At 42.4% G+C, this 27,514-nt stretch overlaps 1 protein-coding gene across 3 annotated transcripts in view; it reads left to right on the top strand.

Annotated features, from left to right (window-relative positions):
• Positions 1-27,514, top strand: part of SLC2A3 (solute carrier family 2 member 3) — an 86,193-nt gene that overhangs the window by 50,474 nt on the left and 8,205 nt on the right. For 2 of the 3 annotated variants that reach the window (XM_070790189.1, XM_070790190.1), the window contains exons 3-6: positions 24,942-25,034; positions 25,537-25,697; positions 26,243-26,483; positions 27,129-27,291. In XM_070790189.1, the coding sequence (XP_070646290.1) occupies positions 24,942-25,034; positions 25,537-25,697; positions 26,243-26,483; positions 27,129-27,291 (658 nt within the window). Of the gene's footprint in view, positions 1-22,815; positions 22,977-24,941; positions 25,035-25,536; positions 25,698-26,242; positions 26,484-27,128; positions 27,292-27,514 lie in introns of those variants that run through there. The other variant, XM_019961618.2, reaches the window with a different exon arrangement.

The following is a 27,514-nucleotide window of genomic DNA, read 5'->3' as shown; positions in this document are numbered from 1 at the left end:
TTCCTCCCATTCCAGAGGTTGCCTTTTCACTCGGTTACTGTGTCCTTTGATGAGCAAGAATTTTTAAGTTTGATGTGGTCCCATTTGTTTATTTTTGGTTTTGTTGTCTGTACCTCTGGTATCATAGCCACGAAATCAATACTCCAGTCAATTTTAAGTCTCAGGAATAAATAATTCTCACTGGCTCAGTGCTCTGACCTCCAGGCCCACCGAGGTGGCCCTGTTGCCCCCTTGGTCCCAGACACAGGCCTGACGCACTGACACTGAAGAGGAGTTAGTTAGCCTTGCCCTGACAGCACATGTGCTCTGAGTCTGTGGGGGCAGCGGCAGTTCTCTGGTGTCTTTCCCGCAGTATCATCACGCATCAGGGTCATTCTTCCCTGGAAGGATAACACGTGTTGATAGATCTACTGCCTTATCTGGTAGAATCTTGGAAGTCTCATACCCTTCCTTCAATTTGTCTTAATCTCTTTACCTTTTAGTCTCATCTGGCAGTGTTTCTGCTGGCTGTCTCTCTGTAATACCATCTCTCTTGCTAGGTTCTGCCGAGATGGATGATGAAACCCAGGAATTTCAGCCCTAGTCTCTTTATCAAATGATGTTCCAGCCATCCCCTTGGTATCCCCTCCAGAGCAAGTTGGGGGATGGTGTGGGGGGGAGGGCAGGGGTTGTTTGTTTTTTGCAATATGGATAGGCTAAGAATTTTACAAATCTTCAATTTCTGGTTCCCTTTTGCCTAACAATTCCTCCTTCAATGTATCTACCTCCTCTCACATTACTATAAGCAACAAGGGAAAATCATATCTTTAACAGTTTGCTTAGAAATCCCCTCAGCGGGACTTCCTTGGTGATCTAGTGGTTAAGACTCCCCCTTCCAATGCAGGGGATGGGGGTTCAATCCCTGGTCTGGTGCTAAGATCCCCCCAAACCCAAAACATAACACAGAAACAATATTGTAACAAATTCAATACAGACTTTAAAAACAAAAGAACAAGCAAAATCTCCTCAGCTAAATAACTTATTTTGTCACAAATTCTACTTTCCACAAAACAGTAAAACACAATCACACCAAGTTCCTTGATACTTTGTAACAAGGACCAGCTTTCCTCCAATTTCCAATAGCATGTTCCTCATTTCTGAGACTTCATCAGAATCCCCTTTACCATTCATATTCCTGCCAACAGTTTCTTTCAGGTGATCTAGGCTTTCTCTCGTGTGTATCTCAAAACTCCTCCAGCCTCTACCTGCATTTTTAGGTATTTGTTATAGCAGCACCCCACCTCTTGGTACCAAAATGTGTATTCGTCAGGGTTCTGCAAAGAAACAGAATGAATAAAATGTGTAAATACAGGTTTTTCCCAGTCATCCAGGACTAGAGCCTTCCTATGAAACCTTTCATAAGCAGAAATGGCTCAAAACAAAGAGATAATTACCTTAGGATGCATCTTGCTAACAGGCGCACAGAATAAATCAGATAAAGTAAAGTGGAGATGCTCAGAGACATAGTTCAAAGCTGTGGCAGCTTGATGCTGAAATACTAAGTGTAGGTCCTGGGGAACTGGCTTGGCTGTGGCGCTGTCAAAGCTGGGGCTGTGTGCTGTCTCTTTAACGACTGGTTGCGAAACAAATGCTTGCTTAACACCACTTTCACTTTTCACCTTTTCCCCTAAAAGTGAAAAGCCTCTTCTGACTTCTGTTGGTTAGTGAAAACAGGTACTAATGTAGATCTTTCATGCAAGTGAAGTAGCGTAAAGCAGACTTTTGAAAAGCAGGGGATAGTTGTATATACAAAAAAGTTACTTTTGAGAGATTTATTCATGTGATTATAGAAGCTGCAAAGTCCAGAATCTATAGGGTGGGCTGGCAGGCTGGAGACTGAGGAGAAGCCAGTGCTGCGGTTGAAGTACAAAGACCACCAAGCTGAAACCCCAAGAAAGCTGGTGCTGCAGTTGAAGTCAGAGGCTGTCTGCTGGTAGACTCCTCCTCGCTGGGGGCAGGGTTGAGATGGGGAGAAAGGGGTCAGTTTTTGGTTCTTTTTTTAAGTCTTCAACTGATTAGACAAGACCCACCCATTATGGAGGACAAGTTTTACTCAAAATCTGTCACTTAAATGTAAACCTCATCCAAAAACGCCCTCACTGAAACATCCATAATGGTTGACCAGATATCTTGGTATAGTTGGCCAAGCTAGGCCAACACATAAAATTAACCTTTCATATACCTTCTATATTATGTTTTAAGCTCTATGAGGACAGGGACTTTGTCTTAGCGACATTTGTACTGCTTGTGCCTGGAACTGCAGCTAGCATACAGTAGGTATTCAATGTACAGTTGATGAAAGCTGCATAAATGACTGACGAGATGAATATCTGCTAGGGCTTTAGAGTTTATCAGGGTTTTTTTTTTTTTTTTTTCACTTGCATTGCATTATCTGATTTAACTGTCCCAACAGTTCTTTGATCTGGGTCTCATGGCCTCCAGTTATATACTGAAACTGGGAAATAGAGAAAGTTTAAATGACCAGTTGAGATGTCTAACCTCTAGCTCATGTTCCAGACCTGGACTCAGATTTCACTCTTTTGACTTCTAATCCTCTACTTAATCAGCTACATACCACTGTAATTATTCTCTCGCCTTACCTATTCGTCCACTTATTATTAGGTAACAAGAGGAAATTGGTAACTTAATAGTGCCAAGTCTCCGCTGGCTGTTAAAAGGGCACACGGTGGGTGAGAGGATATTTGCATTCCTGCTCAAGGCCACACAGTACAGGAAGGTGTCAGAGAAGGACCTTCTGCTTCAGTGATGAGTGGTCATTTCAGGGGAGAGCTGAGAAGCTCAGCCAGGAGAGAGAGCCTCTTTTGTCTCTAATCCTGGAAGAAGACCAGCTATGAAAACACTGGAGAGGGTCTCTGTAGATATAACACAAACCCGGAGGCTTTTCTCTGTGCTGCTTCTCTTGCAGAATTAATCTGGCATGTCACTCCCCGGCTGGGATGGAGTGGCTTGACATGAGATTCCATCCTGCTACTCAGAACTGCATGCAGTTTTAAGTTTATGAATGGTTTATTTCTGGAATTTTCCATTTAATATCTTTGGTGGGATGCTGGTGGCATTGGGGAGAGTTTGGGGCTGAATTATGTGCAGCTGTTGTATAAAGTAGTGTGGTTTGTTTGTTTTGTTTTTGGTTTGAATTGTGACATAGACACTCACTTTGCCCTCTTAGTGACCTGGTTTTCCTTTTTCTTTAGCTCTGCCTTTGTCAACCATAAGGATGTTTTAACTTCCTAGCTATTGTTTAGAACATATTCTGACATATCATTATTGATTATTAGCAATAAGTATAATAAACATGACACTATGCTATGGTAGAGCCAATTTAATTTCTGCCACTTATCAAAAAGTACTTGATCCACAGAGTTCCTTGGTAGTTCAGTGGTTAGGACTCATGCTCTCACGGCAGAGGGCGTAAATTCAATCCTTCATGGGGGAACTAGAATTCTGTAAGCCTTGTGGTGCAGCCACAAAAGGGGGAAAAATATACTTGATACAAAATAAAAATGACTTGACATTGGCAACAGACTTAAAAACATGAAGTTTCTGAAAAGATAGTACTAAATAAGGGCAATTTGTTCAAAGAAATTTGGGGTATGGTATTAAACAGAAAAGTTAATTTTCTCTTCATAAGACATTCTTGCAAATTAATTATTCAATATATATTAATAATTGGATTTCATTTAAAAATTGACAAGGAGCAAGCCTTGCTGAATGATTAGGTAAGACTTAAAAGATGAGCTGTGTTGGTAAAGTTGACAGGAGACAAATTAAAAATTTTTAGTTGGCATGGTGGTTTACCAGTAAGAATAAAGAGTACATTTGCTTTCATATAGAACTTTCTGCCTCTAAAATGAAATTCTTTAATTCCTCCAAAAAACTCTAAGTACTGAACTGTGCCAAGTACTGAGAGGGTGATGGAAATGGTATTGGAGAAAGAGATGCAGAAATGAAATGAACACAGTTTCTGCTTTCAAGATTGGGGAAAATTGCTTGTATAAAGAATTGGTTAAAAAATATTAAGATTTATTCTTTTAGAGCAGTTTTAGGTTTAAAGCAAAATTAAAAGAAAGGCACAGAGATTGTTTTCCATACACTCTCTTCCTCCACAAATGCATAACCTCTCCCACTATAAGCATCTCCCACCAGAACTTGTTACAATTGGTGAGAGTACATCACAGTCACCCAAGGTCCAGACTTTACATTAGGGTTCATTCTTGGTCTTGTATGGACTTGGACATGCTAAGGACTTGGGCTTCTATGGACATCATCATTGCAGTATCATATAGAATATTTTCCCTGCACTTACAAACCTCTGTGCTCCAACTACTCATCTCCCTTCTCATCATCCACCCGCAGCCACTGACAACCAGTGATCTTTTCACTGTTTCCATCATTTTGCCCTTTGTCGAATGTCATGGAGCTGGAATTACACATTATGTAGCCTTTTCAGATTGGTTTCCTTATTTTACTGTCATGCATTTAATAATTCTGTCTTTTCCTGGTTTGATAGCTCATCTCTTTTCAGTGCTGAATAACATTCCATTGTCTGGATATACCACCGTTTGTTTATACCTTCACTTATTGAAGGATATCTTGGTTGCTTCTGAGTTTTGGCAGTTATGAGTAAAGCTACTCTAAACATCTGTGTGCAGGTTTTTGTGTGGACATAATTTTCAACTTCTTTGGGCAAACACCAAGGAGTGAGATTGCTAGATTATATCATAAGAGTATGTTTAATTTTGTAAAAAACTACCAAACTGTCTTCCAAAGTGGCTGTACCATTTTACATTCTTGTCAGCAGTGAATGAATGTTCCTGTTGCACCACATCCTTGCCAGCAATTCATCTTGTCAGTGTTTCAGATTTTGACCATTCTAATGGGTGTGTCGGAGAAGGCAATGGCACCCCACTCCTGGGAAAATCCCATTTACCTGGGAAATCCCATGGACCGAGGAGCCTGGTAGGCTACAGTCCATGGGGTAGCGAAGAGTCGGACACGACTGAGCAACTTCACTTTTCACTTTAATGCATTGGAGAAGGAAATGGCAACCCACTCCAGTGTTCTTGCCTGGAGAATCCCAGGGACGGGGGAGCCTGGTGGGCTGCCGTCTATGGGGTCACACAGAGTCGGACAAAACTGACGGACTTAGCAGCAGCAGCAGCAGCAATGGGTGTGTTGTGGTATCTCATTGTTGTTTTAATTTGCATTTCCCTTATGACATAAATTGGAGCATCTTTTCAAATGCTTATTTGCCATCAATACATCTTCTTTGCTGGGGTGTCTGTTCAGGTCTTTGGCCTATTTTTAATCAGATTGTTTGTTTTATTATTGTTGAGGACTTTTTATGATTAAAAAACATTTATTATGTCTTATTGTTGAGCTTTAAGAGTTCTTTGTATATTTTGGGCAATGGTCCTTTATCAGATGTGCCTTTGAAAATACTTTCTCTCAATCTGTGACTTATATACTCCTTCTCTTGACAGTGTTTTTACAGTCAGAAATTTTTAATTTAATAAAGCAGAAATTTTTAATTTAATAAAGCCAAACTTATCAGTTACCACATTCATGGATTATGCCTTTGGTTTTGTATCTAAAAAGTCATAGAGATAACCAGGGTCATCTGGGTTTTCTCCTCCGTTATCTTCTAACAGTTTTATAGTTTTGCGTTTTATATTTAGACCTATGATCCGTTTTGAGTTAATTTTTGTGAAAGGTGTAAGGTCTGGGTCTGCATTAATGTGTGTGTGTGTGTCCTGCTGTTCTAGCACCATTTGTTGAGGAGGCTGTCTCTGCTGCATTTGTTGCCTTTGTTTCTTTGTCAAAAATCACTTGACTGTATATATTTATCTGGGTCTCTTTCTGGGCTCTCTATTCCACTCCACTGATCTGTTTGTCTCTTCTTTTATCAGTACCACAATGCCTTGATTTTTGAGACTTTACAGTAAGTTTTTTTTTCCTTTAAAATTTTATTTATCTATGTTTTGACTGGGGTGGGTCTTCCTTGTCTTGCACAGGCTTTCTCTAGCTGCAGTGAGTGGAGGCTACTCTTCTTTCCGATGCTTGGCCTTCTCATTGCTGTGGTTTCTCTTGCTGTGAAGCACAGGCTCTGTGGCACTTGGGCTTCAGTAGTTGTGGCACCTGGGCTTAGTTGCTCTGTGGCATGCAGAACCTTCCCAGACCAGGGACTGGGCCCATGTGCGCTACATTAATAAGTGAATTCTTAACCACTGGACCACCAGGGAAGTCCCATAGGTATTTTTAAGATATTAGATTGGTGCAAAAGTAATTGCTGTTTTGCATTATTGAACTTGCTGTTTGATATTGGAATACATTCTTAAATAAATGTGGTAATGTTATAAGCAGAAAGGCAATGGCACCCCACTCCAGTACTCTTGCCTGGGAAATCCCATGGACAGAGGAGCCTGAAAGGCTGCAGTCCACGGGGTCGCTGAGGGTCGGATACGACTGAGCGACTTCACTTTCACTTTTCACTTTCATGCATTGGAGAAGGAAATGGCAACCCACTCCAGTGTTCTTGCCTGGAGAATCCCAGGGACGGGGGAGCCTGGTGGGCTGCCATCTATGGGGTTGCACAGAGTTGGACACGACTAAAGCAACTTAGCAGCAGCAATGTTATAAGAGTTGACTCATTGGAAAAGACCCTGATGCTGGGAGGGATTGGGGGCAGGAGGAGAAGGGGACGACAGAGGATGAGATGGCTGGATGGCATCATCGACTTGATGGACATGAGTTTGGGTAAACTCCGGGAGTTGGTGATGGACAGGGCAGCCTCGCGTGCTGTGATTCATGGGGTTGCAAAGAGTCAGACACGACTGAGCGACTGAACTGAACTGAAGTTATAATACATCATTTTAATGCACATTATGTTTTTTGCTAATGACTTACTACTTGCTGTTTATATTTATTTTAGACTATAGAAATGATCTTAAACAAAAAGCAAATTCAAGTAATTTTTTTATTTGAATGCAAAATGGGTTGTAAGTAGGAGGGACAATTCACAACATCAACAACACATTTGGACCAGGAACTGCTAATGAATGTCAGTGCAGCAGTGGTTCCAAAAGTTTTGAAAGGGAGATGAGAGCATTGAAGATGAGGAATGCAGTGGCTGGCCACCAGAAGTTGACAACGACCAATTCAGAGCAATCTCAAAGCTGATCCTCTTAAACTACATGAGAAGTTGTTGAAGAACTCAACGTCGACCATTCTACAGTCATCAACATTTGAAGCAAACTGGAAAGGTGAAAAACCTTGATAAGGGAGTGCCTCACGTCATGAGCAGACCGCACCAAAAAAAAAAAATTGTCATTTTGAAGTGTTGTCTTCTTTTAGTCTACATAGCAACAATAAGCCATTTCTCGAGTGGATTGTGACATGGAACGAAAAGTGGATTGTATACAATAACCAGCAATGACCAGCTCAGTGGTTGGACTGAGAAAAGGCTCCAAAACCAACTTGCACCAAAAAAAAGGTCATGGTCACTGTTTGGTGATCTGCTGCTGGTCTGATCCACTATAGCTTTGGTGAAACCATTACATCTGAGAAGTATGCTCAGCAAATTGATGAGCTGCACCAAAAATTGCAACACCTGCAGCCAGCATTGGCCAACAAAACGGTCCCATTCTCCTCCATGACAACTCCCGACTGCATGTCACACAACCAATGCTTCAAAAGTTGAGCAAATTGGGCTACGAAGTTTTGCCTCATCTGCCATATTAAACTGACCTCTTGAGAACCGACTACACTTCCTCAAGCATCTTGACAACTTTCTGCAGAGAAAACACTTCCACAGTCAGCAGGAGACAGAAAATGCTTTCCAAGAGTTTGTCAAGCATGGATTTTATACTACAGGATGAAACCAACTTATTTCTCATTGGCAAAAATGTGTTGATTGAAATGGTTCCTATTTTGAATTAATAAATGTTTTTGTTCTTAGGTTTTGTTGGGTTTTTTTTTGGGGGGGGGAGGCAATAACCATGCCTTGGATAAACCTCACTGAATACGATACTGCCACTGTGCAAAGCTTGAGCCTAGTTATAATGATTTAAAATTCACGGTCCAAAACCACAATTACTTTTTCATCAACTAATAAATTATGTCAGCAAATTTGGAAAACTCAGCAATGGCCACAGGATTGTAAAAGGTCAGTTTTCATTCCAATCCCAAAGAAGGACAGTGCCAAAGAATATTCAGACTACCAGACAATTTTGCTCATTTTCACACGGGAGCAAATTAATGCTCAAAATCCTTCAAGCTAGGCTTTAACAGTACATGAACCGAGAACTTCAGATGTTCAAGCTGGACTTAGGAAAGGCACAAGAACCAGAGATCAAATTGCCAACATTTTGGATCATAGAAAAAGCTACAGAATTCCAGAAAAACATCTTCTCCATCATTGACTACTCTAAAACCTTTGACTGTGTAGATCATAACAAACTGGAAAATTCTTAAAGAGATGAGAATGCCAGACCACCTTAACTGCCTCCTGTGAAACCCGTAGGCAAGTCAAGAAGCAGCAGTTAGATCCGGACAGGAAGCAATGAACTGGTTCCAAATTGGGAAAGGAGTATGCTGTATATTGTCACCCTGCTCATTTAACCTATATACAGAGTACACCATGAGAAATACAGGGCTATATGAATCACAAGCTGAAATCAGATTGCCAGGAAAAATATCAACAACCTCACATATGCAGATGATACCACTCTAATGGCAGAAAGTGAAGAGGAGCTAAAGAGCCTCTTGATGACCGTGAAAGAGGAGAGTGAAAAAGCTGGCTTAAAACTCAACATTCAAAAAGACAATGATAATTGCATCTGGTCCCATCACTTCATGGAAAATAAATGGGAAAAAAATGGAAACAGTGGCAGATTTTTATTTTCTTGGCCTCCAAAATCACTACATATGGTGACTGCAGACATGAAATTAAAAGGCGCTTGCTCCTTGAAAGAAAAGCTATGAGAAACCCAGACAGTGTATTAAAAAGCAGAGACATCACTTTGCTGAAAAAGGTCTGTATAGTCAAAGCTGTGGTTTTTTCAGTAGTCATGTATGGATGTGAGAGTTGGACCATAAAGAAGGCTGAGTGAGTAAAAGTCACTCAATCGTGTCCAACTCTTTGTGACCCCATGGACTGTAGCCAGCCAGGCTCCTCTGTCCATGGAATTCTCCAAGCAAGAATACTGGAGTGGGTTGCCACTCCCTTCTCCGGGGGATCTTCCCAACCCAGGGATCGAACCCAGGTCTCCCACATTGCAGGCAGATTCTTTACCATCTGAGCTACCAGGGAAGCCCAAAGAAGGCTGAGTGCCAAACAATTGGTTTCAAATTGTGGTGCTGGAGAAGACTCTTGAGAGTCCCTTGGACAGCAAGGAGATCAAACCAGTCAAGCCTAAAGGAAATCAACCCTAAATATTCATTGGAAGGACTGATGCTGAAGCTGAAACTCCAGTACTTTGGCCACCTGGTGCAAAGGGCTGACTCATTGGGAAAGACCCCAATGCTGGAAAAGGTTGACAGCAGGAGGAGAAGGGGATGCCAGAGGATGAGGTTGACACGACAGACAGACAGGGATGACAGAGGTTGAATGGCATCACCGACTCAATGGATATGAATCTGAGCAAATTCCGGGAGCTAGTGAAGGACAGGGACACCTGGCATAATGTAGTCCATGGGGTCACAAAGAGTCAGACACGACTTAGTGACTGAACAACAACAATAGATTATGGCACAAGGAAGCTTATATCTACTTCAATTTTTTCTGGAAATGTTTTCAAAGAAGAGACACTAGTTATTTTAGCATGACCAAGAGTTAGCCAGTTGGAAATGATATTCAAGATGGAAGAGTACAAAAGAATGAGCCTCCAATAGAAACATGATGTAATGAACTTAATTGTATCTCTCCAAAATTCATGTTGGCGTCTTAATTTCCAGTACCTCAGTTATGAATGTGTTAGGAGAGACAGCCTTTAAAGAGGTGATTGCGTTAAAATGAGGTCCTCAGGATGGGCCCCAATCCAGTTGTGTTATGGAGTTGAAGCTCAGTCTTCTCTCTTCATGACAAGCCAATTAACCTGAAAGACAAGGAATATAACTTTATTCAGAGATCCAACTAAGAGGATGGTTTTCTGTTTTATTCATGCCAAAGCCTTTGACTATCTGAATCACAATAAACTGTGAAAAATCCTGAAAGAAATGGGAATTCCAGACCACTTGACCTGCCTCTTGAGAAATCTGTGTGCAGGTCAGGAAGCAACAGTTAGAACTGGACATGGAACAACAGACTGGTTCTAAAGAGGAAAAGGAGTATGTCAAGGCTGTATATTGTCACCCTGCTTATTTAACTTATTTGCAGAGTACATCATGAGAAACACTGGGCTGGAGGAAGCACAAGCTGGAATCAAGATTGCCAGGAGAAATATCAATCACCTCAGATATGCAGATGACACCACCCTTATGGCAGAAAGTGAAGAAGAACTAGAGCCTCCTGATGAAAGTGAAAGAGGAGAGTGAAAAAGTTGGCTTAAAATTCAGCATTCAGAAAACTAAGATCATGGCATCTGGTCCCATCACTTCATGGCAAATAGACGGGAAAACAGTGGAAACAGTGACTGTTAATTTTGGGGGGCTCCAAAATCACTGCAGATGGTGACTGCAGCCATGAAGTTAAAAGACACTTACTCCTTGGAAGAAAAACTGTGACCAACCTAAACAGCATACTAAAAAGCAGAAACATTTCTTAGCCAACAAATGTCTAGTCAAGGCTATGGTTTTTCCAGTAATCATGTATGGATGTGAGAGTTGGACTGTAAAGAAAGCTGAGCACAGAAGAATTGATGCTTTTGAACTGTGGTGTTAGAGAAGACTCTTGAGAGTCCCTTGGACTCTCAAAACTAAGATCATGGCAACCGTTCCCATCACTTCATGGCAAATAGATGGGGAAACAGTGGAAACAATGACCGACTTTATTTTTCTGGGCTCCAAGATCACTACAGATGGTGACTGCAGCCATGAAATTAAAAGACGCTTACTCCTTGGAAGGGAAGCTATGACCAACCTAGACAGCATATTAAAAAGCTGAGACATTACTTTGCCAACAAAAGTCCGTTGTCTAGTCAAGGCTATGATTTTTCCAGTAGTCATGTATGGATGTGAGAGTTGGACTGTGAAGAAGGCTAAGGGCCAAAGAATTGATGCTTTTGAACTGTGGTGTTGGAGAAGACTTTTGAGAGCCTTTCGACTACAAGGAAATCCAATCAGTCCATCCTAAAGGAGATCAGTCCTGAGTGTTCATTGGAAGGACTGATGTTGAAGCTGAAACTCCAATACCTTGGTCACCTGATGGGAAGAACTGACTCATTTGAAAAGACCCCGATGCTGGGAAAGATTGAGGGCAGGAGGAGAAGGGGATGACAGAGGATGAGATGGTTAGATGGCATCACTGACTCAATGAACATGAGTTTGAGTAGACTCTGGGAGTTGGTGATGGATAGGGAGGCCTGGTGTGCTGCAGCCCACGGGTTCACAAGGAGTCAGACACAACTGCGACTGAACTGAACCATCTTGTTGAATATACAGAAAAGTAGAATATAATAGACTGTAAAGCACTATGAACCAATTCAACATAATTAAGTGAAAGTTGCTTCAGTCATGTCTGACTCTTTGTGACCCTGTGGTCTGTAGTCTGCCAAGCCCCTCTGTCCATGGGATTTCCCAGGCAAGAATATTGGAATGGGTTGCCATGCCCTCCTCCAGGGGATCTTCCTGACCCAGGGATCCAACCGATGTCTCTTATGTCTCCTGAATTGACAGGCAGTTTCTTTATGACTAGCACCACGTGGGAAGCCCCAGGGTTCCCTGAGGCAGGAATTTATGTATGACTATAATTTGACGGCCTCTAAACCCTTCAGTTCATACGGTAAAGCGTCTGCCTGCAATAAGGGAGACCTGGGTCCGATCCCTGAGTCGGGAAGATCCCCTGGAGAAGGAAATAGCAATCCACTCCAGTATTCTTTTATTATTATTATTATTTTTCCACTCCAGTATTCTTGCCTGGAGAATCCCATGGACGGAGGAGCCTGGGGGGTCGCAAAGAGTCGGACACAACCGAGCGACTTCATTCACTCATAATAACAAAAGTAATAAAAACAAAGAGTAAAGTCAAAGAAAAAGATCCACCATGGAGTTAGAATTGGCTCTTCCCTGCAACAGTTTCACTGATGTTCTTTTTTAAAAATTATATATTTATTTTTGGCTGTGCTAGGTCTTCATTGCTGCTAGTGGGCTTCCTCTAGTTGTGGAAAGTGGGGGTTACTCTCTAACCTCTGTGAGATGCGCGGGTTTGTCATTGTGGTGGCTTCTCTTGTTGCAGAGCACAGGCTCTCGGTGTGTGGGCTTCAGTAGTTGCAACTTGAGGGCTCTAGGGTTCGTGGGTTTCTAAATTTCGACACATGGGCTCACTAGTTGTGGCTCACGGGCCCTAGAGCATGCAGGCTTCAGTAGTTTTGGCACATGGGCTTAACTGTCATATGTGAAATCTTCCTGGACCAGGGATAGAACCCATGTCCCCTGCATTGGGACATGGATTCCTATCCACTGCAATACCAGGGAAGTCCTGACTGATGGTCTTATAAGAAGAAATTTAGGCCCCAAAATAGTTAGCAATAACACACGCATGCAGGGAGAAGGCTGTATGAGGACACGGCTAGAAGTTGGCATCTCAGGAGAAGCCTCAAGAGAAACCAGAACTGTCAACACCCTGATCTTGAACTTCCAGCCTTCAGAACTGCAAGAAAATAAATTTCTGTTGTTTGAGCCACCCATTCTGTGGTGTAACATTATAGCAGCCTGATGTGTGTTTTTCCACACCACCAGGAAATTCTCTAGTTCTCATCTGACAGTAACTGGGTACTCTATCAATTTAACTGAATTCTGACGCTGTCTACTTGATCATAACATCAGACCCTGATGCCAAAAGTTTGGCCTCTGTGTACCACTGCCTAGTTGAATCTCGGAAACAGAGTTTTGGGTGAAGTAGAAAAGAGTAAAAATAAATAAATAAAATTTTTATTTTTATTTTATTTTATTTTATTTTTTGGGCTGTGCTGTGTAGCATGTGGGGTCTTAGTTCCCTGATCAGGATTGAACCCAAGCCCCCTGCATTGGAAGGTTGGGATCTTAACCATTGGACCACCGGGAGGTCCCAAATAAAAATTTTAAAAAAGTAGTAGCTTTACTGCTTTGCCAGGCAAAGGGAGGGACACAATAGGCTCATGCCTCAAAAATGTGTGTCTCAACCTAGGGAGATCTGGTGAGGAGTTTTTAGCAATGGTTCAAGGATGGAGTTGCTGAGAAGGATCAGGGTGTGCACAGGGCTGTGTCCCTTTATTCATTTACTTTCAATTTTTTTAAATTTTTGGCTGTGCTGAATCCTTGTTGCTGTGAGTAGACTTTCTCTAGTGGCAATGTGGGGGCTCCTCTTCATTGCAGCGCTCAGGTTTCTCATTGCAATGGCTTCTCTTGTTACAGAGCACAGGTTCTAGCCATGCAGGCTTCAATAGTTGCAGCTTATCAGCCCTAGAGCACACAGGCTTGTGGCATATGGGCTTTGTTGCCCTAAGGCATGTGGGAATCTTCCTGGACTAGGGATCGAACCCATGTCCCCTGCATTAGCAAGCAGATTCTTATCCACTGTACCACCAGGGAAGTCCCCTGCATTTCTTTGTGTGGCCTCAGATGGTCTCCTGATGATCAGTAGTTCTTGAGGTTATTAAACACTGCACTTCTCTCTGGAATAAAGAATGTCTCAAGTAGTTAACATTTTCTGTTTGTTGTAATTTTCAGAAGAACTCAGAGATACTGTTTTGTGTATCTCTTGAGAGAGCCAGGATCCTATCTCAAGGCTGCACTGTTGTTGCTTGATTGCTCCTCCCTTGTCTCTTCATCTCTTCTCTTCCATGTTTGAACCTGCCCTTTGGAACTCAGGGAAGGTCTGGAAATGGGGGACACAGAAAGACTTTTCATGGCCAAGAGCCCCACAGGGTCCTACTTGGTTTCAGTCCCACAGATTCAAGTCTCAGTCTCACAAGACTGCCCCCACTTCAGCTCCAGTTGAAAGTCTGAGTTATCACTTGTGCTTCTGATGGACTGGCTATACATCAGAGGTTCCTGTGAACCCCTCCTTGGGTTCAATCAATGTGCCAGAGCAGCTCACAGAACTCAGAGAACATTTACTTACATTTACCAGTGTATTACAAAGGATAAGAAGTACGTAATGAAGAGTGTCACCTACAAATTGGCACTTGACATCTATCTCTACAAGGATCAAATTATAAGTGGTGTGGGTGCTGACCTTTAACACCCCCTGAAAGGAGTTCAGAGTGGAAATCAGGAATGAGGCACTCTGTGCTCTGGGAGAAACTGGCAGAACAAGTCTTCAGATAGAAAGATATTTTCAGGAGACTTTATGAGCCCAGTTTTTTCATCTCCTCAGATCTAGAAAAGCACTAAAGTCCTTCACGGTGATGTCTGCTTATTGCGGCTAGCAAAAAAAAAAAAAAGAATATGTGCTTAATTGCATGTACTCCCCCTTCACCAAAATCACATTTATAATGACCTTCTCCCCTACTTCTCTGGAGCAGCTTCTCAGAGCTATTTGAAATGCTGTCTCCCGGGCTAAAGTCCTCATTTTGCCCCAAATAAAACTTAACTTACAAACTCTCTTGCTGTGAGGGTTTTTTTGGGTTTGTTTTTTTTTTCAGTTGAAAAAAGGTACATAGGTAGGCCAAGGTCTAGAAAGATGTCTCCATGGAACTGGGTTGCACCACCTTCTCCAAATATGGATAGGCTCACCAACCTGGAAACTCATCAAATCCCTTGTTCCAGATTTTTTATAGAGTTTAATCTGTAGCTCCTCCTTTCCCCTTCCTAGAGGTCAGTGCTGTTATTATTCAGTCACTAAGTCATTTCTGATTCTTTGATGACTCCATGGACTGCAGCTCCAGTCTCCTCTGTCCTCCAGTATCTCCTGGAGTTTGCTCAAATTCATGTTCATTGAGTCGGTAATTGCTTTCAAACCATCTCATCCTCTGCCATCCCCTGCTCCTTTTCCCTTCAGTCTGTCCCAGCATCAGAGTCTTTTCCAGTGAGTCAGCTCTTCTCATCAGGTGGCCAAAGTATTGGAGCTTCAGCTTCAGCAACATTCCCTCTAATGTATATTTAGGGTTGATTTCTTTTAGAATTGACTGGTTTAATCTCCTTGCAGCCCAAGAGGTCAGTGGCTAGTGCTAAAAGTGTTAGTCCCTAACCATTTGGTCTCTCTGGTGACCAGCTCCATCCTTAGGCTATCTGAGGGCCACGCATTTGAATCACTTCATGTGCATAAATTTAGATGTGGCCCAAAGGATTCCTTATGAATAACAGACATTCCTACCACTCGGGAAATTCCAAGGGTTTTAGGAAATTTTTATGCCAGACATGGAGACAAAGACCACAAATATTTCTCATTAAATCACCCAGCCCTAGCAAACAAACACAGATGGTTTATTTACATACTTGTTAGGTATAGTTGAAACATAAAGGTATATGTAGAAGAATAGTAGAAATAAGACTGAGTGACTGTAAGGAGAGGGAATATATGTGATTTTGAAAAGCGAAGATTTTGGAGCCTGACTGTCTAGGTTCAAATCTGGTCTATAACATGTGCCAACTATGTATGTCAGCCTAGGCAAGTTATTTTCTCATTTAACAAAATGAATTATTTGTGTCCCATCAGAGTCTTTTTCCAAAAGAGTCCTAAATGCAGTACTTGGGTGCAATCTCAAAAGCAATGGAATGATCTCTGTTAGTTTCCAAGGCAAACCATTCAATATCACAGTAATCCAAGTCTATGCCCCAACCAGTAATGCTAAAGAAGCTGAAGTTGAACGGTTCTATGAAGACCTACAAGACCTTCTAGGACTAACACCCAAAAAAGATGTCCTTTTCATCATAGGGGACTTGAATGCAAAAGTAGGAAGTCAAGACATACCTGGAATAATAGGCAAGTTTGGTCTTGGAGTACAGAAAGAAGCAGGGCAAAGGCTAACAGTTTTTCCAAGAGAACGCACTGGTCATAGTAAACACCCTCTTCCAACAACACAGGAGATGACTCTACACATGGACATCACCAAATGGTCAATACTGAAATCAGATCGATTATATTCTTTGCAGCCAAAGATGGAGAAGCTCTATACAGTTAGCAAAAACAAGACCAGGAGCTGACTGCGGCTCAGATCATGAACTCCTTATTGCCAAATTCAGACTTAAATTGAAGAAAGTAGGGAAAACCACTAGACCATTCAGGTATGACCTAAATCAAATCCCTTACGATTATACAGTGGAAGTGAGGAATAGATTCAAGGGATTAGATCTGATAGAGTGCCTGAAGAACTATGGACAGAGGTTCATGACATTGTACAGAAGCAGTGATCAAGACCATCCCCAAGAAAAAGAAATGCAAAAAGGCAAAATAGTTGTCTGAGGAGGCCTTAAAATAGCTGAGAAAAGAAGAGAAGCTGAGAAAAGAAAAGAAGGTAAAGGAGAAAAGGGAAGATATACCCATCTGAATGCAGAGTTCCAAATAGCAAGGAGAGACAAGAAAGCTTTCCTCAGTGATCAGAGCAAAGAAATAGAGGAAAACACTAGAATGGGAAAGACTAGAGATGTCTTCAAGAAAATTAGAGATACCAAGGGAACATTTCATGCAAAGATGGGCTCGATAAAGGACAGAAATGGTATGGACCTAACAGAAGCAGAAGATATTAAGAAGAAGTGGCAAGAATACACAGAAGAACTATTAAAAAAGATCATAACCCAGAGAAACGATGGTGTGATCACTCACCTAGAGCCAGACATCCTGGAATGAGAAGTCAAGTGGGCCTTAGGAAGCATCACTACGAACAAAGCTAGGGGAGGTGATGGAATTCCAGTTGAGCTCTTTCAAATCCTAAAAGATGATGTTGTGAAAGTGCGGCACTCAATATGCCAGCAAATTTGGAAAATTCAGCAGTAGCCATAGGACTGGAAAAGGTCAGTTTTCATTCCAATCCCTAAGAAAGGCAATGCCAAAGAATACTCAAACTACTGCACAATTGCACTCATTTCACAAGCTAGTAATACTCAAAATTCTCCAAGCCAGGCTTCAACAGCATGAATCGTGAACTTCCAGATGATCAAGCTGGATTTAGAAAAGGCAGAGAAACCAGAGATCAAATTACCAACATCCACTGGATCATGGAAAAAGCAAGAGAGTTCCAGAAAAACATCTATTTCTGCTTTACTGACTATGCCAAACCCTTTGACTGTGTGAATCACCGCAAACTGTGGAAAATTCTGCAAGACATGGGAATACCAGACGACCTGACCTGTCTCTTGAGAAATCTGAATGCGGGTCAGGAAGCAACAGTTAGAACTGGACATGGAACAACAGACTGGTTCTAAATGGGAAAAGGAGTACGTCAAGGCTGTACATTGACGTACAGCCTGCTTTTTAAACTTGTATGCAGAGTACATCATGAGAAACACTGGGCTGGAGGAAGCACAAGCTGGAATCAAGATTGCCAGGAGAAATATCAATAACCTCAGATATGTGAATTAAACCACCCTTATGGCAGAAAGTGGAGAAAAACTAAAGAGCCTCTTAATGAAAGTGAAAGAGGAGAGTGAAAAAGTTGGCTTAAAACTCAACATTCAGAAAACTAAGATCATGGCACCTGGTCCCATCACTTTATAGCAAATAGATGGGGAAACAGTGGAAACAGTGACTGTTAATTTTGGGGGGCTCCAAAATACTGCAGAATGTGACTGCAGCCATGAAATTAAAAGACGCTTACTCCTTGGAAGAAAAACTGTGACGAACCTAGACAGCATATTAAAAAGCAGAGATATTTCTTAGCCAACAAATGTCTAGTCAAGGTTATCATTTTTCCAGTAATCATGTATGGATGTGAGAGTTGGACTATAAAGAAAGCTGAGCACAGAAGAATTGATGCTTTTGAACTGTGGTGTTAGAGAAGACTCTTGAGAGTCCCTTGGACTGCAAGGAGATCCAACCAGCCCATCCTAAAGGAAATGAGTCCTGAATGTTCATTGGAAGGACTGATGTTGAAGCTGAAACTCCAATACTTTGGCCACCTGATGCAAAGAGCTAACTCATTTGAAAAGACCCTGATGCTGGGAAAGGTTGATGAAGGCAGGAGGAGAAGGGAACAACAGAGGATGAGATGGTTGGATGGCATCACTGACTCAGTGAGCATGAGTTTGAGTAAACTCTGAGAATTGGTAACGGATAGGGAGGCCTGTCGTGCAGGAGTCCATGGGGTCACAAAGAGCCAGACACAACTGAGCGACTGAACTGAACTGAACTGAGGGCATATTAAGTTAAAGTATAATACTAAAAATGGCCACTAATTTTTTTCATTTTTTTATTTGTGGCTACTGCAAAATTTTTAATTTCATATGTAACTCACATTATATTCCTAATAGTCAGCACTGATCTAGACTTTATTCAATAACTTGTTGAGTGACTTGATTAGGAGATGATGTGATTATATTTTGATTTGTGTGCATGCTAGTCTCTTTGTGTGAAGCTAAGTCACTTCAGCCGTGTCGGATATTTTTGATTTAAGGTAATTCATATAGCACTGGCGTGTGATAAACTTTTGAAGATATTGGAGGAGCAGAAGAAAATCATAAGGATCTGGGAGATGGGATTAGGTCCTTCAGGATCAATTGGAATGATGAATGATTGAAACCCTGTTTAGACAGGAAAATCAACATTTCTCAAATTTTTTCTTTCTTCACCCTGAGAGTTTTATTTTCTACTCTGAAAATAAGTAGTGTTTTCAGATTCAAAATCAACTCCATCTACACCTAGCCTGATAAAAGGAGATTAATAAATAACATCCAGTGCAAAAGTTGTTCTTTAGGAGGAATATTACAAATACTAGCGAAGAGTAGAATTAACTTAGGATATCTTCAAAGCAGTCACTAGCTTTTTTTGTTGGGCCTTGAAATACCATTTACATTGTTCTCTTGAAGAGGTAGTTTTCCCTGTCTTTATCTTGACAAGGTAAACGTGTTTACAGCCCTTTGTTTCCAGGCTTTAGGATTTGAGATCTATTTGTTTTCCTGCTTGGTTATCACATTTCCAAACATCTTCCCACAAAGGAACCCGAAACTGGGGTTGAGATTCTCGGTGGCAAATACCTGCATCTGGATCTAAGAGATTTCAGGTCATGATCCCCATTCTTCAGGGATTTCACGCCAATTCCTCCCCAACAGATTCCATTTTGAAATTTATCCAACCCATTGCCTCCTCCTGTTTTCAGTAAAGATGGAAGAACACCACACAGGAATTAAATGACACAGGAGACCCGCTGTAGGACAGTTTGCCGGCCTCCGTGGCTTACTTCCTGGAGGCTGGTTGCCTGAGCTGTGGCTCCTGACTACATGGAGCTTGGAAGCTAGTGCTGCCTGCTTCCAAAGTGCCCCCAAGACCCCAGTCCCCTCAACCAATCCCCCCAAAACATCAGCAAACAGTCGTCTTGAGCAACTGTTATCTGTGGCCCAGGATGAGGATTGCTTAACTGAGAGGTCCCTGTCACCTTGGGGACAAGTCAGGTTCCTTATCAGGTTTCTGAGAAACCCACTTGCTCAAAGAGCATTGTCTCAATATGCTCAGCCTACTCTTAAATTCTTGAGATCCTGTTGAATTTCAGTTTTTACCGTTTAAAAATACCATTTAAAAAAAAAAAAGAGTTTTTTCTGTCCCTCTCAGCCACTGAGCCACTTTCTTAAAGGCAGTTTGAGTTTAGCCACGGCAAACAGGTTTCAGATCTCCCTCCCTTTCACCGTCCCTCCTCTTCTAGCAAGAAGGAAAAACCTAAAGGTTTCAGACATCTAAAACTTGACCCTGGGAATTGTTTGACTACCCTGATTTTACACAAATCATTTGAGACAGATATAATTCTAGCCCTTTACAATGATTTCATCTGTCCTTTCAATAAATACGGGGAAAAATAATTTTTCTGGAATCACATTGGAGCCTGCTCTGAGTGGATGAAGGGGTCCGAAAGACCTACGTTTTCCTTTCACTGGTGCCATTTGCTCTTGCAAAACAGTAAAGAAAAAATCATTCTAAAGCAAAGGAAAAGAAGAAATAAAGTGATTTACAGCCAAGAATGACATGGTGAGGGAATTCCCTGGTGGTGCAGTGGTTAGGACTCTGCGCTTTCACTGATGAAGGTAGGGGTTCAATTGCTGGTCAAGGAACTAGGATCCCACAAGCTGTGCGGCCAAAAAAAAAGAATGATATTCTGACACAAATAATAAATAAAAATCAAAGATTAAAAAAGAATGAAGAAAAAGACACGTGTCTCTGTGTGAACCTTCAGGGTCCAGCCTCCAGCCTCCTGGTGCCGCTGGGCACGTACAAGGCTGGCAGACTGAGGAGGGACCGAGCATCCGAACTGCTCATTTTAGTACATTTAAAATTGAAGCAGTTGAAAATATTTTCCCATCAAACACAGCTTTGTTGTTTTGATTAGAACAACTTATTACTGTAGCTGTAGAAAACAGAGTCTACGATGGAGATGTGTCGTAAACGAAACATATACACTGGATTTCAAAGACTTACTAGGGAAAAAAAAGTAAACTATCTTAACATATATTAATATATATACATACATTATTTGTTCAAATATTATTTTGGCTATCAGGTCAAATAAAATAATTATGAAAATCAATTCTTCTTTCTAATGTTTTCCTTTTAAAAATTTTAATGTGGTCATTTAGAAAACTTATATAAATGGCTTAGATTGAATTTCTGCTGGCAGCGCTGCCATACAGGATATTCTTTGTCCTTAGACTGCTAAACTCAGTTGCTGTGGTAACTAAAGGGGCCTCCTGGCTCAGGGTTTCCTGGAATACAGGGGGGTGACGCGGGGGAGGGGAGGCAGGACTCATGGGAAGGTTTTTTTGGAAGTCACGTTTCACTCATCGCCAGTTTTCTCCGCTAACAGCCAGACTGAATAATACCTTCATTTAGTGGTGATAATTTTGTAACGTATATAAATATCAAATCAGGTGTGACTGAGTTCCCTTCTCTGTCCACCTGAAACTATCACAGCATTGTTAATCGCCGATACTCCAATATAGAAGAAAAAGTTAAAAAAAATAAAAACAAAAAACTTCCCCCCCACAATAATAAAAAATACCGAATCAGTATGTTGTACACCTAAAACTAATATAAAAATGTCAGTCAATTATACTTCAGTTGCTGTTTTGGTTTTTTGAATCCTCATTTAAGGACAGACCACATGAGGTGGTTTGTTTCAGGCCCAGTAGTACCAGTTTGGATTCCAGGCACCCAACCAAAACCCCAAAGGAAGATGCACTATCAGCAGTGACTCCTCCAGCCAAATTCTACCTCTTAACCTGCTTCTGCCACCCCACCCCCTCCTCCCCTGCTGGAGTTGCTAGGCTACAGATCAATAGGCAATGGGAACTTGACTATTGATAACTTCCCACCATTAAAGGCCTGATATAATTGCTCACCCAACTCACCCAACTAAATTGTCCCCCTTCCTTTACTCTCACATGGGAGCCACTTCTCCGGCCTTTTATTTTCCTTCATCTTCCTCTGCTCTCATTTTCCTTCTATCTTTTTCCTCCTCCTCTTGCTCACTTCTCTTGTATGGCTTGGAAATCAGATGTGTATCTCACACTTTTCTCTCACAGCCCAGAAGGAATAGGATGTTGGCAGTTCTTTCCAGTTGTGTAAGAAGCAGTTGCCCCCGTCCCTCTTGAATGTTTTAAGTGGAAGAAGGGGCGCACCATTGATTCCTGAGGGCCTGGACTTTTTGACCCTCTCTACTGATGAATCCCCAACTTCTTTCTGATACACAGTTTTTCCTTTGCAAATAAAATACCTGTATAATGGAACCTTACAACTGTTCTCTCTCTAGATGCTGTCAACATGAGACTAGGGGCAAAACACTGCAGAGTGGGTGGGATTCAGCTGGGTGGGAAGCTGGTGAACGACATTTTCAGGAGTTTGGATTGTGTCCCAGGCCAGCTGATTCTCTGCTTCCTGGAACCCAGGAAGAGTTGGTTTGGCTCCTGGATATTCAGGTTTTCTCCCAGGAGAGACTATGCTAAGTCAGAGGACAAGTGGAGCCGAGAGCTCTTCCAGTTCTTCCTTCTTTGGCTTTCCTTCTCTCAGACTGTCCTTCCCTCCCCTCCAAGATTGTAGACACAGCCTGCAATCAAAGAGCAGCTGATAAAGTCATAGGATTATGAATGTTTTCTGTTTACATCCAGCGACTTTTGCCGAATATGGATAGCCTTTATTCTCATCTTTTTACGGACTGATTTAATTCTGAGCACTTGCGAGAGCAAAAAATAAAGTGTATCTGCCCTCCCTCCAGGCTTTTTCTGGTAGCATTTTGTCTGTGAAACGTGCTCTTAAAACGGGGAAGGAGAAGAAGCTTAAAAAAAAAAAAAAAAAAATTGAGTAGGGTGGGGGCAGGATGTGGTTTTCAAAAGCTGGCCTTGGGGGTGGGTTGGGGGGTGTTGCCTAGGGAGGGGGCAGTGTTTGAGGTCTACGCGTCTAAGGAGCTCCAGAGATTGGAGGCGGGTAGGGTGGGGCTGGGGGCTTGTCTCTCGGGCTCCGCCCTCCCCGAAGCTTATATAGACGCGTGAGATATAGGCTCGCTACTGAGGACCTGGAGGAAAACTTGCCGCCGATAGAGGACATTTTGGAGGTTTTGCTGCCTGGAAGAGGGGTCTCTGGAGCCCCACTCCTAGATCTTTATCGAAGATTTGAAAAGAATTAAATTAGGGCCATGGGGACCACGAAGGTAAGAGCGATACGGTTACCGGTTATTTTTGCCGGCTTGGGATGCACTCGGAAAGGCAAGCTGTACCGGCGTTGGCTGAGCTCTGTTACGCGGAGTCACCTAGCAATCTGGAAGCCTTTCCCATTGCTCCCCCAGCCTGCAGTGCCGCACTTACACAGTTCTTTTCGGATGTCATGTCCTATAAAGAATTCATCCCAGTTCCATTCACCTTCTTGGGGTGGGAAAAGTCACCTGGAGAAGTTGTGTTTGTATTACACACATGGGTGTGTGTGTGTTTTCTTTAATACAATTACATGCTTTTGAGGATGTGAAGTTGAGTGTTCAGGGGATCAGGGGCGGTATGGTGGCGTTGATGCTTTAGACCTTGAAAAGACCTGAGGTTTGTTTTGGGGGTGCCGGGTCGGTGTCCAGCCATCATCTGTTCCATGACTTATGGGATTCCCTGAATTACCTAAGGAGAGAGAATTCCATGATTGTGAGCGCACAGTATATTAATATATTATTGTGTGTTGTGGATGCGGTATTTGTAGGGAGAAAGGCATTTTCACCAAGGTAATTTAATTTATCTGAAAATAAAAGATGAGAGAAGGGATGAAAAAGTGGGAAGGCCCTCAAGGATTTAAATGATGAGAGAAAATAAGAGGTTTCTACTAAAAGGAGTGGATGAAGCAGAAAGCGCTGCCCCCACGGGCCCCGGGAGTACTTAGATGCCAGTGGAGGCAAGGTCAATTTGGGAAACTGTTAACTCCAGGCCTGCCACTGCCTGACTTGATAGAGAAGGGGTTTAAGATGAGAAAGGGTTGGCGGAGGCGGGGAGCTCTCAGGCATAAAAATTGAGCTCTCTTGGGGTGGAAATTAAGATCACACCTACTAGAATTATCCCCGACAAGGTGAGTGATGACTGGGTTGATTTCAGCACAGCCCCCTCACAAAATGTCTGCATTTTGAATTGGGAGTCAGCTTGTTCTCGCCCCCTGGTGGGTGGGTGGGGGATAGCAGTACCTCTTTAAGTGAACGGGCAGAATTTGAGATGGGACCAAGGGTACGGTGGTACGGCGGGCGGATCGTGCAGATTCTGTGACCCAGAGTTGCGAGCATCCTGGTGATGACGACACGTCACCAGCACTCGTGCTTTTGTGGAATTTGGGGTACGGGGGAGCCTACACTGGCTCTAGCTGGTCGCAGAGTAATCTGTTCTCAACAATCCTAGGGTTTTGCGGTCTGCCCTCACAGTTTTTTCTATCCCTGAGCACAATTCTGTGCTTGCCTGGGGATATACCTGGGGCTGCTGTTTGAATAGTTACAAACGGAGTAACCCAGTTCTCCTAACTTGTCCCTTCCCAAGTTTTCTTTCCAGAATTTCCCCAGGTTTACTCTTCATGCTCATCTGTATCACCAGAGAAGCTCTTCAGTTCTTTTGTGTTCCTTATTCACTACCTAAATGGTTAGGTTGTTGTTTTCATACCACCAACCAGCTGAGTTCTAGTATATAAATCTCTCTTTTTTTAAATTTTCTTTTGTTTTTAAAATTTTATCTTCATGGTATTTTTCTCTTTTAAATTATGAAAGTATAATAACACGTTTACGGGAGACTTGGAAAATACAGAACAAAGTTACATATAGTTCCACTATATATTACAATTTTTTTAAGTAGATATATCAAGATTTTTAGTTGGAATTTTCAATATCAAACTCAAAAATTAATAGAATGAATATACAGAAAAGTAGAAGACTGTGGTAGACCTGAAAAGCACTATGAACCAGTTCAACCTAATTAAGATTTATACAATTTTCAGATAACAGCAGAATACAAATTCAAGTTCCCAGAGACTATAAACTGGGAGGCACTGGAACGTATCCAGGGGCATAAAACAAGGTGCAAAAATTTCATGGTGCGTTCTCCTTAATAAGAGCCAGTCATGGATCAAGAATTTTAAGGAATGTTCTTCTCTACCTTCCCCCCAGGTCACCGCACCTCTGATCTTCGCCATCTCGGTTGCTACCATAGGCTCTTTCCAGTTTGGCTACAACACTGGAGTCATCAATGCTCCTGAGGCGGTGAGTGCCAGGCAACAAGAGTTTGAGTTTGGAATGGGGAAAGTATTCCTTTAGGTAGGGTTTCCAGAATTATCATGCTTAGACAGACTTGGTAGCTCACTTGGCTAAGACTGAGATGGGGCATGATATTGGTGGGGATCTAATTGAATCCTTGATCAAAGCAAGAGGCTCAGGACAGGGGCCCCCTGCACCCTGGACTGGGCCCGTTCATCCTCTCACCCTCTGGTGACACATTTCCCTTATTGTCCCCTAGAGGTTAGTTACAAAGTCGGGGTGCAGGGGTGCAGTGTGAGGTTTCAGGACAACTAAGTTATTCAGATCTGGTAACATGAACTCCAATGTTACCTGTCTCTTACATTGCCATCTATTTATTCCCTCGACTCTCTACCTACAAAGTAACTGGAACACTGTTCTCTTAGGGAGGGGAAGATCCTGAGTGTTTTGTCTCTTTTCTCATCCAACTGTAATGGTCTTTTCTCCCACCACCCATTTTAATTGGCAGATCATAAAAGACTTTCTCAATTACACTTTGGAAGAGCGGTCAGAACCGCCCCCGTCCAGCGTGCTCCTCACATCCCTGTGGTCCTTGTCTGTGGCCATCTTCTCCGTGGGTGGTATGATTGGCTCCTTCTCCGTCGGACTCTTTGTCAACCGATTTGGCAGGTATTGACCAGAAACTGTGCAAGGAAGGGGGCTGTACTGGTTGCATTGAAGACAAGCATTGAGGCTTAGAGCAGGGAGGTGATGGTGCATTTGAATAAAAAGCATGTGACATTCCCATCAAGGGAAAACCAATCCCACAGACCAGTCTCCATCCCCCTCCCCCGCCCCCCAGCCACATTCAGACATAATGATGAGTCGGGTGGAGTGGGACAATTTTAATTTCTAGTAAATTTCTAGCTGATGGATGCTGTTAGTTTGTGGACAACTTTGAGAACAAATGGCCTTGAAGTGCTTCCTAAAATCCTACCCTATAGCTAGGATGTAGAGGGGAAAATCTGCAACAAGTTCTCTAGGTGAGTCTCATGTAGGCCGAGGTGTAGGAACCATTAGTCCTGATTATCCCGATCAGATATGTTCTGATACTAGAAAGTGGAAAAGTTAGACCAAAAGATGTATGAGCCTGGAGAATGGTAGAGTGACTAGGAAAGAAGGGGAGAGGTGGACTCTGTTTTGCAAATTTTCCTTATCTTTGTTTAATCTTCCAGGCGCAATTCAATGCTTATTGTCAACCTGTTGGCCATAGCTGGCGGCTGCCTTATGGGATTCTGCAAAATAGCAGAGTCAGTTGAAATGCTGATCTTGGGCCGACTGATTATCGGCCTCTTCTGCGGACTCTGCACAGGATTCGTGCCCATGTACATTGGAGAGATCTCCCCTACTGCCCTGCGGGGCGCCTTTGGCACTCTCAACCAGCTGGGCATCGTTATCGGAATTCTGGTGGCCCAGGTACTCTAGAACTTATTGAGTGTTCATTCATGGCTCGTTAAGTGAATTGACAGATAAAGTCACCAAAAATAATGTGTGGCACAGGGAACTATATTTAATATTCTATGATAAACACAATGGAAAAGAATATTTAAAAAAGGTTCTGTAAATATATATAACTGAATTACTTTGCTGTACATTGGTACTTAAATCAACCATGCTTCAGTTTTTACAAACAAAAAATGTCTGGCACTTACTCAACTACATGTTTCAGATATTAATTAATATTACTAGCGCTCATAGATGGCTAAGGAAACAGGTAGGGTAGAAAAAGAAAAAGCTGTCTTTGCCTGTGATAGAAGGCCAGATGATTTTCTGAACATTTTTTTTTTTTTAATCAATTTGTGGCTTCCCCAGTGGCTCAGTGGATAAAGAATCTACCTGCAGTGCAGGAGACACAGGAGACTCCGGTTTGATCCTTGGATTGGGAAGTTCCCCTGGAGGAGGAAATGACAACCCACTCCAGTATTCTTGCCTGGGGAATCCCATGGATAGAGGAGCCTGGGGGGCTACAGTCCAAAGGGTCGCAACGAGTCAGACATGACTGAGCAACTAAGCATGTGGCCTATAAAGTATGGAATTTATAGTATTGTCTTTGTTTTCTAGATCTTTGGTCTAAAAGTCATCTTGGGGACTGAAGATCTCTGGCCTCTGCTCCTGGGCTTCACCATCTTACCAGCCATCATCCAGTGCGCTGCCCTTCCATTTTGCCCTGAAAGTCCTAGATTCTTGCTCATTAACAGAAAGGAGGAGGAGAAGGCAAAGGAGAGTGAGTATCCTTCATGCTTTCACTGTAGGAACCTCAGGACTGGTTTGTTTTTAAGATGAGGGTTTTGGATCTGGTTCTTGTCATCTCCTTTCCCTGCCCTCCAGAACCTGAGCGGAGAATTGTCTGATTACTCTGAAGTCACATGGGGCGAGGGGTGAGAAGGCAAGTTCAGGCCAGACACAGGGCTCCTCAGAGTGGCGTTTTTCCCAGCTATCTCATGGGG

This window comes from Bos indicus, chromosome 5 (assembly GCF_029378745.1).
Source record: "Bos indicus isolate NIAB-ARS_2022 breed Sahiwal x Tharparkar chromosome 5, NIAB-ARS_B.indTharparkar_mat_pri_1.0, whole genome shotgun sequence".
Taxonomy (NCBI): domain Eukaryota; kingdom Metazoa; phylum Chordata; class Mammalia; order Artiodactyla; family Bovidae; genus Bos; species Bos indicus.
The sequence above is the reverse complement of the archived record's forward strand: the minus strand, read 5'-3'. Positions and strand labels throughout refer to the sequence as shown.